This window comes from Caloenas nicobarica, chromosome 13 (genome assembly GCF_036013445.1).
Source record: "Caloenas nicobarica isolate bCalNic1 chromosome 13, bCalNic1.hap1, whole genome shotgun sequence".
Lineage (NCBI taxonomy): Eukaryota > Metazoa > Chordata > Aves > Columbiformes > Columbidae > Caloenas > Caloenas nicobarica.
Genome location: NC_088257.1, coordinates 1923264 through 1935989, shown reverse-complemented (window position 1 = coordinate 1935989; position 12726 = coordinate 1923264). Strand labels below are relative to the sequence as shown.

The following is a 12726-nucleotide window of genomic DNA, read 5'->3' as shown; positions in this document are numbered from 1 at the left end:
CCAGGGGCTGTCGCTCTGCTTGCCCGCCCGGTGTGCCCGTGCTGTCCGCGCCGTCCCTGCCGCGGGTGAGCGCTGCTGGCCCGGCGCCTGGCACCCGGCTGGCAGAGCTGTGAGCAGCCCCAAGCACAGCCGAGCCGTGACTCGTGCTGGCTGCTTGTGGGGTACCATGCATGGGGAGTCAGGGCTCTGCTCTGGTTTTGGGGTGCTGTTTCAATCCCTGGAGATGGGGGGGGGGGGGGTCTTCTGCCTCAGTAACAAGATGAAGGAGTCGGTGTAGTACAAACCCAGCAGGGACTGGGCTGTCCCATTCCGCTTCCCCACGGGCTCACCTTCTGCCAGGGCACCGGGGCTCAGCTGCACCGCTGCCCCAAAATCACAGCTATCCACAAGCACTTTGTGAGCACGAATGGCTCGACCCTGGCAGCGCTAGTCCTCCCGCAGGCAGGGAAAGCCCACGGTCCCCAGCCCCACACCAGGGCGGGCAGAGGGGCCCCCGCGAGCACCGCGGGCGCTGGAGGGAGCAGAGCTCTCTGGTAACCCTGCTTCTCTCCCTGCCTTTCAGAAACACCCAGGTGTCTCACACTGTCCTTGGCACAAACGTAAGTGCACACGGGGCTGAATGAACCGCGCTGGGGCTGGGAGGGCGCCCCGGTTTGTCTGGCTGGGCAGGCTCCTGCAGTGACCAAGCAAAGCTGCTGTTGTGGGGCAGAGCGAGCTGTGCAGCTGGGCGCGGGGCTGCGGGGACCTGCAGCCCTCGCTCGGTGCAAGGAGCTCAGCGAGCCCTGCGCCGAGGGGAAGGCATTTCTGTGTGCCAGGGCAATGTGTCCCGGAGCTCTGGCTGGGACGAGGAGGGGACGCTGTTTGCCCCGCTGCCCCTCGCGCCCGGCCGCGAGGTTACTCCGTCAGGCACTAGCCGTGGTGGGAGGGCTCGCTTGTAGCCGGCGTTTTCTCAGCTTGCTTTTGGTTTTTTGGGACTGTGGTTCACCTAAACGCTTTCTCCTTATTTTCTGCTCTTCTCCAGTGACCCAGCCTTTGGGAAGAGAAACTTTGAGCCAATGCTGACTGTGGAGCTGTGCGGGACGGCAGGTAGGACAGGCTTTTAATTTTTTAATTTTGCAAAAATCCTCCCTGGGAAGGGGAAAATTTACCCTAAACTCAGCCTAGAGTTGCTGGCTCCAGCCGAGTGGGCATGTTCATCCCCCGGACTGGGAGCCCCGCTTTGCACCGATAATGCAGGTGACTTCCCGTGCTCTGCCGCTGCATTCAAGGGCTGCAAACAGCTCGGGGGGCACGTGTCTGGGATGGGAGGGCTGGTCAGAGGGCCCCTGCGTGAGCCAGGAGGGACAAGAGAGTCCTCTGGTCCATTCTGGGATTGTGCATCCTTCTTTTTCCCCCAGTGCCACTGGATGGGTGAGGCTGTGAGCGCCGAGCAGCCTTCTCCCTTGCAACGCTGGGGTGGGACAGAGCAGGACGGTGGGGGCAGAGCTGACTCCTGCCCTTTGTTTGGGGGGGGTTCAGGTCTCACACCGCCCACCACTCCTCCATACAAGCCCACCGAGGAGGACCTGTACAAGCCAGACATCCCCCAGGAGCCAGGGAAGGAGGATGGGACGGCCCCTGGCCCCGGGGGCACAGGCGATGTCGCAGCCTCCCAGAAAGCCCCCAAGAAGCACCCCGAGAGGACAGAGCTCTTCGCCCACCTGAGCCGAGCCGCCGGGCGCCCCGCGCTCCCCGAGCAGCAGGGCGTGCTCAAGCGGCCCTTCTCCCGCTCCTTCGGGGACCATGACTACTGCCAGGTGCTGAAGCCCGAGGTTGCCCTGCAGAGGAAGGTGCTCAAGTCGTGGGAGCCCCTGGGCCAGGTGGAGACAGAGCACAAGAGGAGGGTCCCGGCCGCCCACTACCAGGGGCTGGAGCTCGGCAGCAAGGAGGCGGGCGGCCAGATGCTGTGGAAGGATGGCATCAAGCAGCTGAGAGACCAGGAGATCAGAGCCAGCTTAACGAAGCACTTTGGCTTTCTGGACAGTGCTCTCGATGATGAGGACACGGTCTTCTGCAAGACCTCAGAGTACGACACCGTCTTTGAAGATAGCTGCAGCGAGAGCGGTTCCCCGGAGGAGGAGGAGGAGGAGGAGGATGAAGAGGAGGAGGAGGAGCACGGCGACACCAAGCTGTGCCTGCGGAGAAACCCCCTTTCCAGAGCCAGTTTGCATTACTGTTCCTGGAGCAGGTCCAGCTCGGGGTCTTCGTGCTGCCGGTCCCGATCACCTGCGAGCAGACGGACCTTCAGGTACAGGGAGGCAGCGGGGGGGGCACTTGGGAGTGTTCCTGCCCCCTGCAGTTTTGCCCCGGTGTGTGGCAGCCCAGGCTGTCTCTGCTCTGCTGGCCCAAGTAATAAAGAGGCTGATAAATGGGAGAAAAAACATTTGAGTGATTGGTACTACATCAGCAGCTGCTGCAAACATCAGCCACGGCCAGAGAAAGCAGCACCGGAGCGAAGCAGCCAGGGGTTTCCATGGCCCTGGGAGCGATGGGGCATGGGCAGGGGCTGTGCCTGGGAAGGGGTGAGTGCTGGCTGGGAACCCGCTTCGGCATCTCTCAGAAAGGACTTTCCAGTGTCCTTTCCAGTGTTTCCAGACCCCCGTCTCTCTGCTGCCGGTGCTCCGGAGTGCCCGCTGGCTGCTGCAGATGCCACGAGCCTCAGCGTCTCTTTGACGTTGGAAGCTTTCCCCCCGGATCGCCCCCGCCCCACAGCTGATGTCCTCTCCCTCGCTTCCCAGGTGTGAGAACAGCGAGCAGTGTCAGGGCAGGAGCGGGCACCGGGGCCAGCTGGAGAAGAGACGAGAAAAGGCCATCGTAAGTGAGCGGGGACCCCGTGCTGGGACAAAGCGATCCCCAGCCCTCAGTTCATCTTCCACTCCAGAAAACCAGCAGTGGAGCCTGTTAGCCCTGGCTTTAGCATCCCTTGGTGCGAGGCCAGTGTTAAACAAGAACATGGGGGTGGAGAGTGGAGAAGGGGGAGAGAAAAACTTAACGTGAAGCAGAAGCCACCAGCAATTGGTGATACATGCGGTTCTTGGTGCAGAAATGCCCAGAGCATCCTATGCCGGTGCTCCCGCGCATGTGGCACTGACAGCAGGGCAATCTGGGGAATCCCTGAAGCTGCTCAGCCCTGAGGGGTGCAGCGTCCTGCACTGGGAACCTTGCGTGTGCCCACGGGTTGGGGGTGGTGGGCATGCGGGGAAATAGCTGTTGGTCCTCTCTATTGTTGTGCACACACGCATATGCTTACATATGCCTCTGGCATCTTTTTTCTGCAGTGCAATTGAATTTTACCCTCAGCGATTCTTGGGAATATTTCCTAGCATCTTTGCCAGGAGAAGCTGGAAAAGCTGCAGGGATGCAGGAAAAATTCGAATGAGAAGGTGGCGGGGGTGGCTGCTTCAGCCTGGCTGTGGCACCGTCCTAAGGGACGTGGATGTGGCTGTCCCCTGCAGCAATGGTGTCCTGGGGTGACACCCATGAGCTAGCTGGAGCGGAGACAGCCAGACCCCAGCAATGCTGGGCTGTGCCCACAATGGCATCGCCCTGCTGCAGCCTGATTCTCGGCGCTGGCTCCTTGGGGCTCATTGGCAGCCCAACATTTCCAGCCCCGCATTTCCAACCCCGCATTTCCAGCCATGCATTTCCAGCCCTGCATTTCTAGCCATGCGTTTTCAGCACCCACCAGCAGCGCGCAGGTCCGGGTTCCCAGAGCCTGAACCCTTTTGCTTGCTTTGCCAGGGGGAAGGCCGGGTGGTGTATATCAGAAACCTCTCCAGCAGCATGAGCTCCAGTGAACTGAAGAAACGCTTCGAAGTGTTTGGTGAAATCGTGGAGTGTCAGGTCCTGTCCAGGACGAACAGGTGGGTACAGAGCGAGCTGCGGTCTGGGGCTCCAGCGGCTACGGGCAACCCCTCTGCCATGGCGGTGCTTTGGGCAAGGAGATGCTGTGTGTCCCGAAGTCTGAGGACATAGGGAGGGACAGCGGGATGGAGGGACAGCGGGATGCAGGGACAGAGGGATGGAGGACCAGGGATGCAGTGCTGGGCAGAGCCACATCAGAAGGGCTGCAGGGCCCATCACATCTTGAATTCTTTCTCTGGTTGCTCAGGGGAGATAAATACGGCTTCATCACCTACCGGTATTCAGAGCATGCCGCCTTATCTCTGAAGAACGGCACCTCGCTAAGGAAGAGGAACGAGCCTTCGTTCCAGCTCAGTTCTGGTGGCCTCGGGCACTTCTTCTGGACCAGATACGCTGACTTGGGTAAGAAAGCCGGAGCTGCTTTTTCGGAGGCGTCGTGCATATCAGCACGGAGCCATCACGGCATGTTGCACTTCTGAACCCTTGTCATGGAAGGATCATAAATCGCTTTAGAGCCTGCAGGGCAAGACCACTGGCTCTCCTGTAGCTCATGTAGCTCCTTTTAGCTCAATTGGATGGCTGGGAAAAGGAGGGGAGAGAAGAAAAGAAACTGGCGCCAGGGGAGGTTTAGATTGGATATTAGGAAAAAATTCTTCCCAGAAAGGGCTGTTGGGTGTTGGAACAGGCTGCCCAGGGACGTGGTGGAGTCACCATCCCTGGAGGGGTTCAAAAGGCGTTTAGACAAGGTTCTTAGGGACATGGTTTAGTGCTGGAGTCAGGTTATGGTTGGACTCGATGATCCTGAGGGTCTCTTCCAACTGGAATGATTGTGTGATTCCACGATTCTGTGGTGTGAGGACCCCCCGTGTGTTGGCTGCAAAATGTAGCATCACACCCCAGAGATGCTGGATCTCAGCTCACCACAGCCCATCCTCTCTCTGCTGCATTTCTACACAGTGCTGGACGATTTCCAGCAGAAAAGTCCCTTCTCAGTCGTTAGAGAAAGCAGTCAGCAGCACCTCATTAGCCCAAGAGGTGATCTGGGTGGTTTGCTGCTCTGCAGGACAGATTTACCACACTGCACAAGCACTTTTGAGCCAAAATGACAGCACTGAAATGTGCTGCGGTCACATTCACTCTTTCTGTGCTGTATGGGCTTCTGCAGGGCCTCCTGCCGCACTCGGCTGAGGGACAGGAGCAAACCCTGTGCTAGTCCTGCAAGAGAAATGTGACCCAGGCTTCGCTCCGCCCTCGCTGCTGTGATCTTCAGGTGTTCCAAGAGCACTGCGCACTTATTTCCATACCCTCTGTGAGGGGTGAAGCGGTTCTAGTATCTCACTTCATGCATAAGAGACTGAGGCCCAGAAAACACAGCCCTAAGTCTTGACTTATCTCTAGATGCCCAGTCTGACACAGGTGCTGCCTGATCTTTTAGCACCTTACAATATCTCGTCTGCTCAGAGCAGCAATCTCTCTGACTTTGGTCATGGGCACAAGTACCTGTTGTTCATCTGAATAAATCCCAGATCCTCTCATTTTGGGCATGGAGAAGATAGGAAAGAGATAGCACCCTGTGGTGAGGATGTTGGCCCGTGGCTGTGCAGAGCTGCAGGAGGGGGGCCAGAGCTGCCCCCCTGCACAGGAGAGCCCCCTCAGTGCTCCTCACCGGCAGATTCCTGCAAGGCCAGCGGTCACCCCCTTATTGCCCAGCCCAGCTCGTTCTTCGGATCCTGCTCACCCTGGTACCGGATGGGATGGGGAGCCCACAGACACAGGTGAAATGCAACTGTGCCGTTCGTGGCTCATTCACAAATGCACACCCAAAAGGGTTAAGCTGCTGTTAAGTTAGGCGGCCTTATTTCTGGCATTTGCTGAATTTCCCAGGCTTTGCAGGGGCACCGTTTGTTGGGGTTCTGAGGGAGGGCTGGGGAGCGCTGCAGACAGCACCCCCGCCCCGACACAGCCCCTGCGGGGACAGCCCTGTGTCAGTGCCTCTGAATTCAGCTGCGTCAGATTTTTGCACACCTGGGAACGGGGGTCTGTGGTGTGCGTCCTGCCGGGCACCGCGACAGCCCCTCTGCCCTACAGCTCCTTTGCAGTGGGGGAGAGACAGCACCGTCCCCGTGCCCTTTCGCCATCACCGCCTTGTCCAGGTGGGCTTTGCAGTGACGGGATGCAGCATGCCGGTAGCAGGGGAGCGAGCAGAGACCTGTCGTGCCTCAGTTTCCCTCCACGCTTCTTCCCCGCTCCCTGACCGGTTGCCTTGTGTCCCTGCCGTTCCCAGATTGCAGCGCGGAGGAGTCCTCCCCAGCTCCGGTGAAAAGCAAGTACGAGACCATGGATTTCGACAGCTTGCTGCAGGAGGCCCAGCTAAGCCTGCATCGGTAACAGCCTTAACCTTGGAGGAATACCTCAATACCTCAGTCAAGGCACTTCCAATATGTTTACGTTTTCAAAGAAATTATTCAGTCTATGGAAAGCGAGAGAGAGCGAGAGAGAGCGAGAGCACGCACGCACGAGAGAGAGACTGCTGTCCCTTCCGATCGATGTTTACATTGAACAAAGCTGCTTCTGTCTGTGAGTCCCCATGGTGTTGATGTCTCACTGCCACACGTTAGTCGCCCAGCTTCTGACTGGTTGTTTTAGGGTGAGCCTAGAAGCCCCTGGCCCCCTCTCCGCCCTCCCTGCCCGCCCCCTGTGCTCCCGCCGTGGAGTTGCAGCTGTGTTCACCATAACATTTTTTTGTCCTTAGTGTGTGACGATGAAATTGTTAATTGTGAATAGAATCAGGATTATAAACTAATTTTTAATAGAAGAGAAAAAAAAAGTATATACTTAAAAAAATGTATTTATGGCTCAGATGTACTGTAATTCAGATTTATTGTACCGCTTCCTTGATTTTGAACTATGCACTGTAATGAGGCACTTGCCACTGAGCAAATGGGGGGTCAGAGCAGAGCCGGCGTTCGCCCGTCAGCCGCGGAGGCACCTGCCTCCCCCGCGGCAAACCGAGGTGCTCAGCGGTTGCGTCGGGGTCGTCCCCTTTGCTGTCAAAGCCATTCTTCTCGCGCATGTGGCCCGAGCCCCCCGGCCCCCGGCCCGGATGCTGATGGCTGATGGAGCCGGCGGGCGGTGGGGCACGCCAGCCCCGTGCGGAGCTCCCCATGGGGCCGGGCAGCTTCGCAGGCACGAAGGAGGTGGGTGGTGGAAGGATGCACTGCCCGGGGGGCTGCGGGACCTGCCAGCCATCGCTGCTCCAGCCCTGCGTCACCTTCCGAGCCAGGAGAGAGGGGCGGGGGTCCTGCCGGCACAGCCTGGGGGCCGATGCCTCTGGGTCTGTTGGAGGGAGGTGGCTTCTCTGTGGCTCCTCGGGTGTCTGGGAGACCAGCCGGGCTGAGCAGCTTGCTCCCTGTGTGCTTCTACAAAGCAAGTGGGGCGAGGAGACCCATCTGTGATCGTGCCTGGCAGCCAGCGCCAAATCCAGAGAGGCGGGAGAGGGCACGGCAGCTGCACCGAACGTCCCCCTCACCAAATGCCCTGCCCATGCTCTGCCTGGTACCTGATAAGCCATAGATTTCCCCAGCACGCGTTGGCGCCCCAGAGCCATCCCCCGTGGCACGCTCACCCGCTCTGCCCAGGCCCCTCGGGGCTGCTCAGCAGCGCTGCATTTAAGGCATGCTCGAGCAGCACCCCCTGAGATTTGCTTGCAGACTTGCCCTCCACCTCCAGGTGAGGTGGGAGGGGGAGAGCCCACCACCGGCTGGAGCAAGCCCCGCCGCCAACCGGCCAGCAGCACCATTTTCCCAAGGGAGCGGGAATCTCGCTTCTCAAGCCATCACCATCGTCTCCATGTATATGTTTTCAGACCCAGAGACCACTAGGGATTCAGCCATCCTATGTAGATAGAATATTATAGCCTTAACTCTGCCAATAGATAGATTAGAGTCTCCTGGGGTCTCCCTTCCACGTGACTTAAGGGTTTTATTCTCATTTCCCTGACAGGGGTACTATTTCATCTTGCAGGGGGTATGACCAAAGCCTCCAAAATTGCATGAGGTGTGATGCCAAGAGCCTGAGCCCTGACGAGGTGGCCCTTGGCTCCAGGGCCGTGCGTGCAGCTGGTCCCTGGTGGGAGCAGGAACTGCCAGCGGTGCCGATACCAGCACAGTTACTTGGTTATTTTTCCCCGCTTTCGGGGAAGCCATGATTCTGATGACAACCAGCCCGGCAGCACGAGGGCTGACAGGTCACTGGGGAGTTTGAGCCGCAGGTCCCCAACCTGCCGCCGGTGACAGTCGCTGTCAGGGAACAGTCCTTGTGCCGTTTCAGTCTCAGCAGCAAGGTCCAGCATCTCTCCTGCCACAAGGTCCCCCCACATCTCATCCCACCTTAGCAAACACGAGTTGCTTTGGCCGAGACTGAGCATCTGCTATTGGCAATTGCCTCATTGTAGCTTTGCCTTTTTCTGTCCTAGTATTTCCTCACAACGATGATGTTTACATGTGATTGCTATAGAGCTTATGTAGAATGTATATAGTGACACATTTAGGGTGGGTAGTACTGTCCTGTGGTGTGCTGATGTTTTTCAGAAAACGATCAATCCAAAAAAGAAAAAAAAAAAAAAAGAAAAAAAGCAAAGTAAGTGTAATTCTTCCATCTCCTGCTCAGCGGGGGGCACCGAGCCCCGCTGGGGATGCATCAGGCATGGTGGAGGGGAAGGGTTAGTGCAGAGCTGGGGAGCCCTCTCCTGGGAGATCACTCAGTCACCTCCCAAGCGTTGCTTTTGGTGTACCCAGATATAAAATTGCACGTTGTTTTCCTGTGCCCCAGGTCAGCCCGTAGCCCCTGCCCATGCCCAGCTTCTGGATATCACAGGGAGGCCGGTGCTGGGGAAGGGGAGGGCTCGTCCTGCACGGAGCCCACCAGCACTGCACCCGAGGGTAGGGAGGGATGCAATAAGTGGTCTTAGTGGTGCCTGAAGCCTATAAGTGGGGTTGGGGGTGGGTTGTTGTTTTTTTTCTGTTTGGGGTTTTTGTGGTGGTTGTGGGGTTTTTTTCCCGCATTAAATTGGGATGGTTTGTTTTCCCAGCTCCCCCAAGAAATTCCTCCACAACTTCTGCACTGTGCACAGAGGTGTACAACACACAGAGGTACAGCTGGGGCAGCCCAGGGCTCTGCTGCCTTTAGAATCCCTCGCACAGGGTTTGTGGTGAAGAATAAGTTTCCACTTGATTTTTTTTTTTTTTTAATCTAAAAGTGTCTTTACCTCACAGTGCTCAAATCTGCAAAAGGAGCAGGAAGGAGGGCTCAGGCACAAGGGGCAGGTGAGAGGCCCGTGACTGTGTTGGATGCTGATGGGGAACCAGGGCAGGAGCAAAGCGATGCACGGCCCGTGGCATCGCAGTGGGTGCAGCTTGGAGCTGGGCACCCCAAAAAGGGAACCATTGCACCGCGGCTCCTGCGGCAGCCCCAGGAACCCGCACCCGCGAGGGCCGGGGCAGTAGGAACGCTACTGCAAAGAGAAGCTGGGAGCAAAAGGGTATATTGTGGTAGGCAATAACTAAGGAGGAGATTTATTTTTTTAAAAAAATATATAACTATAGAATGTCCTCCGGTAGTTTCCTGCGGGTACTGTGAGGAAATGCTGAATGTGAAGAGTTTTGTGATAAAATGCCCCTTTGGGTTTTTTTGCACAGATTTGCCCCAGAAAAGCTGATCATTCAGGGTGGGGTCCCGGGTTTCTGGCTGGAATCCAGCGGGTCCCTGGGGTCCCTGGGAAGGAGCGAATGTTTCTGAGTGTCTGGGCTGAATGCAGAGGACAATCCCGAGCTTTAGGTTCGATGATGCCCCAAAGAAAAGGTTCATCCTGATTCCCCCTCAGCACTGCTGGCTGGGCTGCGCATCCTCTTTAATGAAGTAGCAGCTCAGTCACCACGTTAACAGTTTTGAGCGTCTGATTTCGGCACTGGTCCATGCAAATGTGCAATTTGCAATTGAAGACCAGTGCTATTTTTTTTTCGTTTTGTTTTGTTTTGTTTTGTTTATTTTCCTTTATTTTTGAAGGTATGCTGAATACTGATACACCATTCTTCGTAGCTGAGCCCTGACACCCTTTCCTGTTCTAAGTGTCGTAGTCCACCCCCGAAAATCTCAAGCAATACAGAGCCAAATGCAGCCTTCGGGTTTCATTAAATGCAACCTTCGGGTTTCATTCCTCTTCCCTCGCCCACCCCGGGGCCGGGGGTGGTGGCGGCAGCCGGGCCACAGCGCCCACGGTAAATCCTGCCTTGGGGAGGGGGTGTGTGTATGCACGTGAGAAAGAGAGAGGAAGGTTAAATCGATGCATTTCTTGAGAAAGGTGTAAGAATTTCACCTAAAAAGGGGCACATCTGCTTTGTTATTTATAAAAAATAAAAAAGCTAAATTCTTTTTCTTTTTTTCTTTTTTTCTTTTTTTCTTTTTTTTAAGTAAAAGGACACTGCTAATAATTCTTAGGGGCCAATTCTGCCTCCTTTCCTCATGCTGAGTAAGTACTACTTAACTCTGCAATTTTCTACTTGCAGAGTAAGTACAAGTAGCAGAATTGATCCCTCTGTGATTAAGAATCAAGTTTTTAGTCTGTTTGTTTGTTTTGGGTTTTTTTAATTGGCAGCCGTTTTTTATATTTCACTTAATTTTTTTCCCCGGTTCCGTTCCGTTGTGTCCTTATTTATGTAATATACTTTAACCTTAAAAGATGGCATGGATTCTCCATGCCTTTCCTTTATTATTATTGTTATTATTTTTAAAGAAGAGATTTATTTCTAGTGTGATTTAACTGTCTACCTTCTAAAACGAGAGAACGTTTTCTTGTATTTTTACATTGTCAGATTATATAGTTTCATAGATAATTTAACCAAATCACTCAATGTATTATCTATATCTATCCGGTGGGTATAAAAGTTCTATTTTAAATTGTGTAAATACTTCAGAACTGGCTTCTTTTTCCAGACTCCCCTACTGCGGAGTTACTTGTTTACATCAAAAAGACTGTAGAATCTCTACGCTCATGTACTGTAAATAGTGAAGTGATCTGCCTATAAATAAACGATAACATATATACTATAAAGTGGAAAGAAAAAAAAAGCAATATGTCTGCGCCACTAATGCTCTAATTTATTAGAGCAAACCTGCTCTAGGAGATGTTTTCCATTGCAAAACGTGCTCTGCTGCATCTGCCTGGCTGGCAGCGCGATGCCGGGGGGCAGCAGAGCCCCCAACTCGCTCACACCAACGCTGCCAGGGATGCGGCTCCCGCAGGGGAACATCCCTGTGTATCAGGATTTTAAGTTTAGTTTAAGCCGTGCGGGAAAAGCCTGGGTCTGTACTCTGGACTTTGGGAGCGATGCTGTAAGACCCATGGCAGAAGAAACCCCCTGAGCCTGGACAGGGGGTTAAAAATGAAGCAGGGCACACACCTCAAATTTGCTTGAGTGGGAGTAAAAGAGCAAAGGGCTGGATTGCAAGCAAAAGTGTGGAAAAGACTTTAGATGGTGATGCAGCGGTTGTGTGGCTCAGAGGGCACCGGGACAGTCCGCGGGTACCAGGAGAGCCATCACACACGGCTGGCTGGCCGGACCGCTGCTCCCCAGTTCAGCGTTATCTCCTGTGCTAGGCACTCTGTACCTCGTGGGAAGGGGAAATAAGTCAATAATGGGCTCCTGTGAGTTTTGTTGCTGGCCTTGGCCAGCTGGCACCTGGCAGCGTGGGAGCGGGCACAGCGGGTCTGCAGGGGCAGCGCCTGTGTCTGCCCGGCTCAGACCACGGCTGCTCACTGGGATTCCCACGGCCAAAGGGCCACAGAAAAGGGAGGCAGGGGGATGGCAGGACAGTGCCTGGAAGTGCCATGCCAGGCTCTTGCTCCCAACCAGGACGTTAACACCTCCCGTCTGGATTTATTTCACTGCCTAGTGAACTGTCCCGGGCTGCCTTATGGAGCTTCAGCTCCCACCCGCACCCTGGGCAGTGGCATCCGACACTAATCCTGCCCTGGGCCTCCCTGCTCCCCAATGTAGACCTCAGCTTCTGGGCCACTTAAGGGCTGTCCAGGAGGCTGTGCTTTGCGTAACATATGCATCTGACCACTCTCAACATTTATCAGTCCCAGCTCATTGTCCAGGTCCATCCAGGTGTCTTCATAGGGAGGAACAGGATTTGTCCCTCTGCCCACACCCTCCCAGGTTTTGTATCTCCCCCACTTAATGCACCTGCAGCTCCTGCCCGCACCCCCGTGCTTGCTGTGCCTCTTTAAATGCCGGTGGGGAGCTTTCTCCAGGTGCTGCTGCTTTGGGGTCTTGCAACGTCTTTTCTCTCTTTCTCTCCCCCTCAGTCCTTGCCTGACTGTGTTCCAATGTTTCAGATGCTGCCTCTGCCCCCAAATACCTTTGCAAACTCGTACTCCTCGCAATTCTCAGCAGCTTCCCGCAGGTAAGAAGGAGGCATCTTCTCCCCACCGGCTTTTCTAGCGCTAACCTCGCTCCCCAAAGTCCCTGCCGCCCTGCTCGGAGGGAGCGTTTCCAGCTCCTGATGTCTGCAGGCTCTTGCAGCCTGTGGACCACACTGAACGGACCTCTGGATGACCAGGGCAACAGCAGCAAATCTGCCCCGGTGGTGGCTGCGATGGGTGAGGTGCCGGTGCGGGGCTCTCGGGAGGCAGCCGGCCCTGCTCTTTTCCTCCTGCTTTCTTCTCTGCACTCAAATACCGGGGGAAAGCAAAAACCCGGGCAGTGCAGGAGCAGGGAAAGGGACCAGTGGACACAGGGACAGTCTTGAAGTGTTATCTCG

At 55.6% G+C, this 12726-nt stretch overlaps 1 protein-coding gene across 1 annotated transcript in view; it reads left to right on the top strand.

Moving 5' to 3' along the window:
• The window catches only part of PPARGC1B (PPARG coactivator 1 beta), a 51822-nt gene extending 41084 nt beyond the window's left edge, over window positions 1-10738 (top strand). Inside the window, exons 6-12 of the mRNA XM_065644230.1 lie at window positions 563-599; window positions 1022-1086; window positions 1519-2287; window positions 2778-2853; window positions 3781-3902; window positions 4151-4305; window positions 6188-10738. Of these exons, the coding sequence (XP_065500302.1) occupies window positions 563-599; window positions 1022-1086; window positions 1519-2287; window positions 2778-2853; window positions 3781-3902; window positions 4151-4305; window positions 6188-6291 (1328 nt within the window). The 3' untranslated portion in view covers window positions 6292-10738. The remainder of the gene's footprint in view (window positions 1-562; window positions 600-1021; window positions 1087-1518; window positions 2288-2777; window positions 2854-3780; window positions 3903-4150; window positions 4306-6187) is intronic.
• The last annotated feature ends 1988 nt before the right edge of the window (window positions 10739-12726 follow it).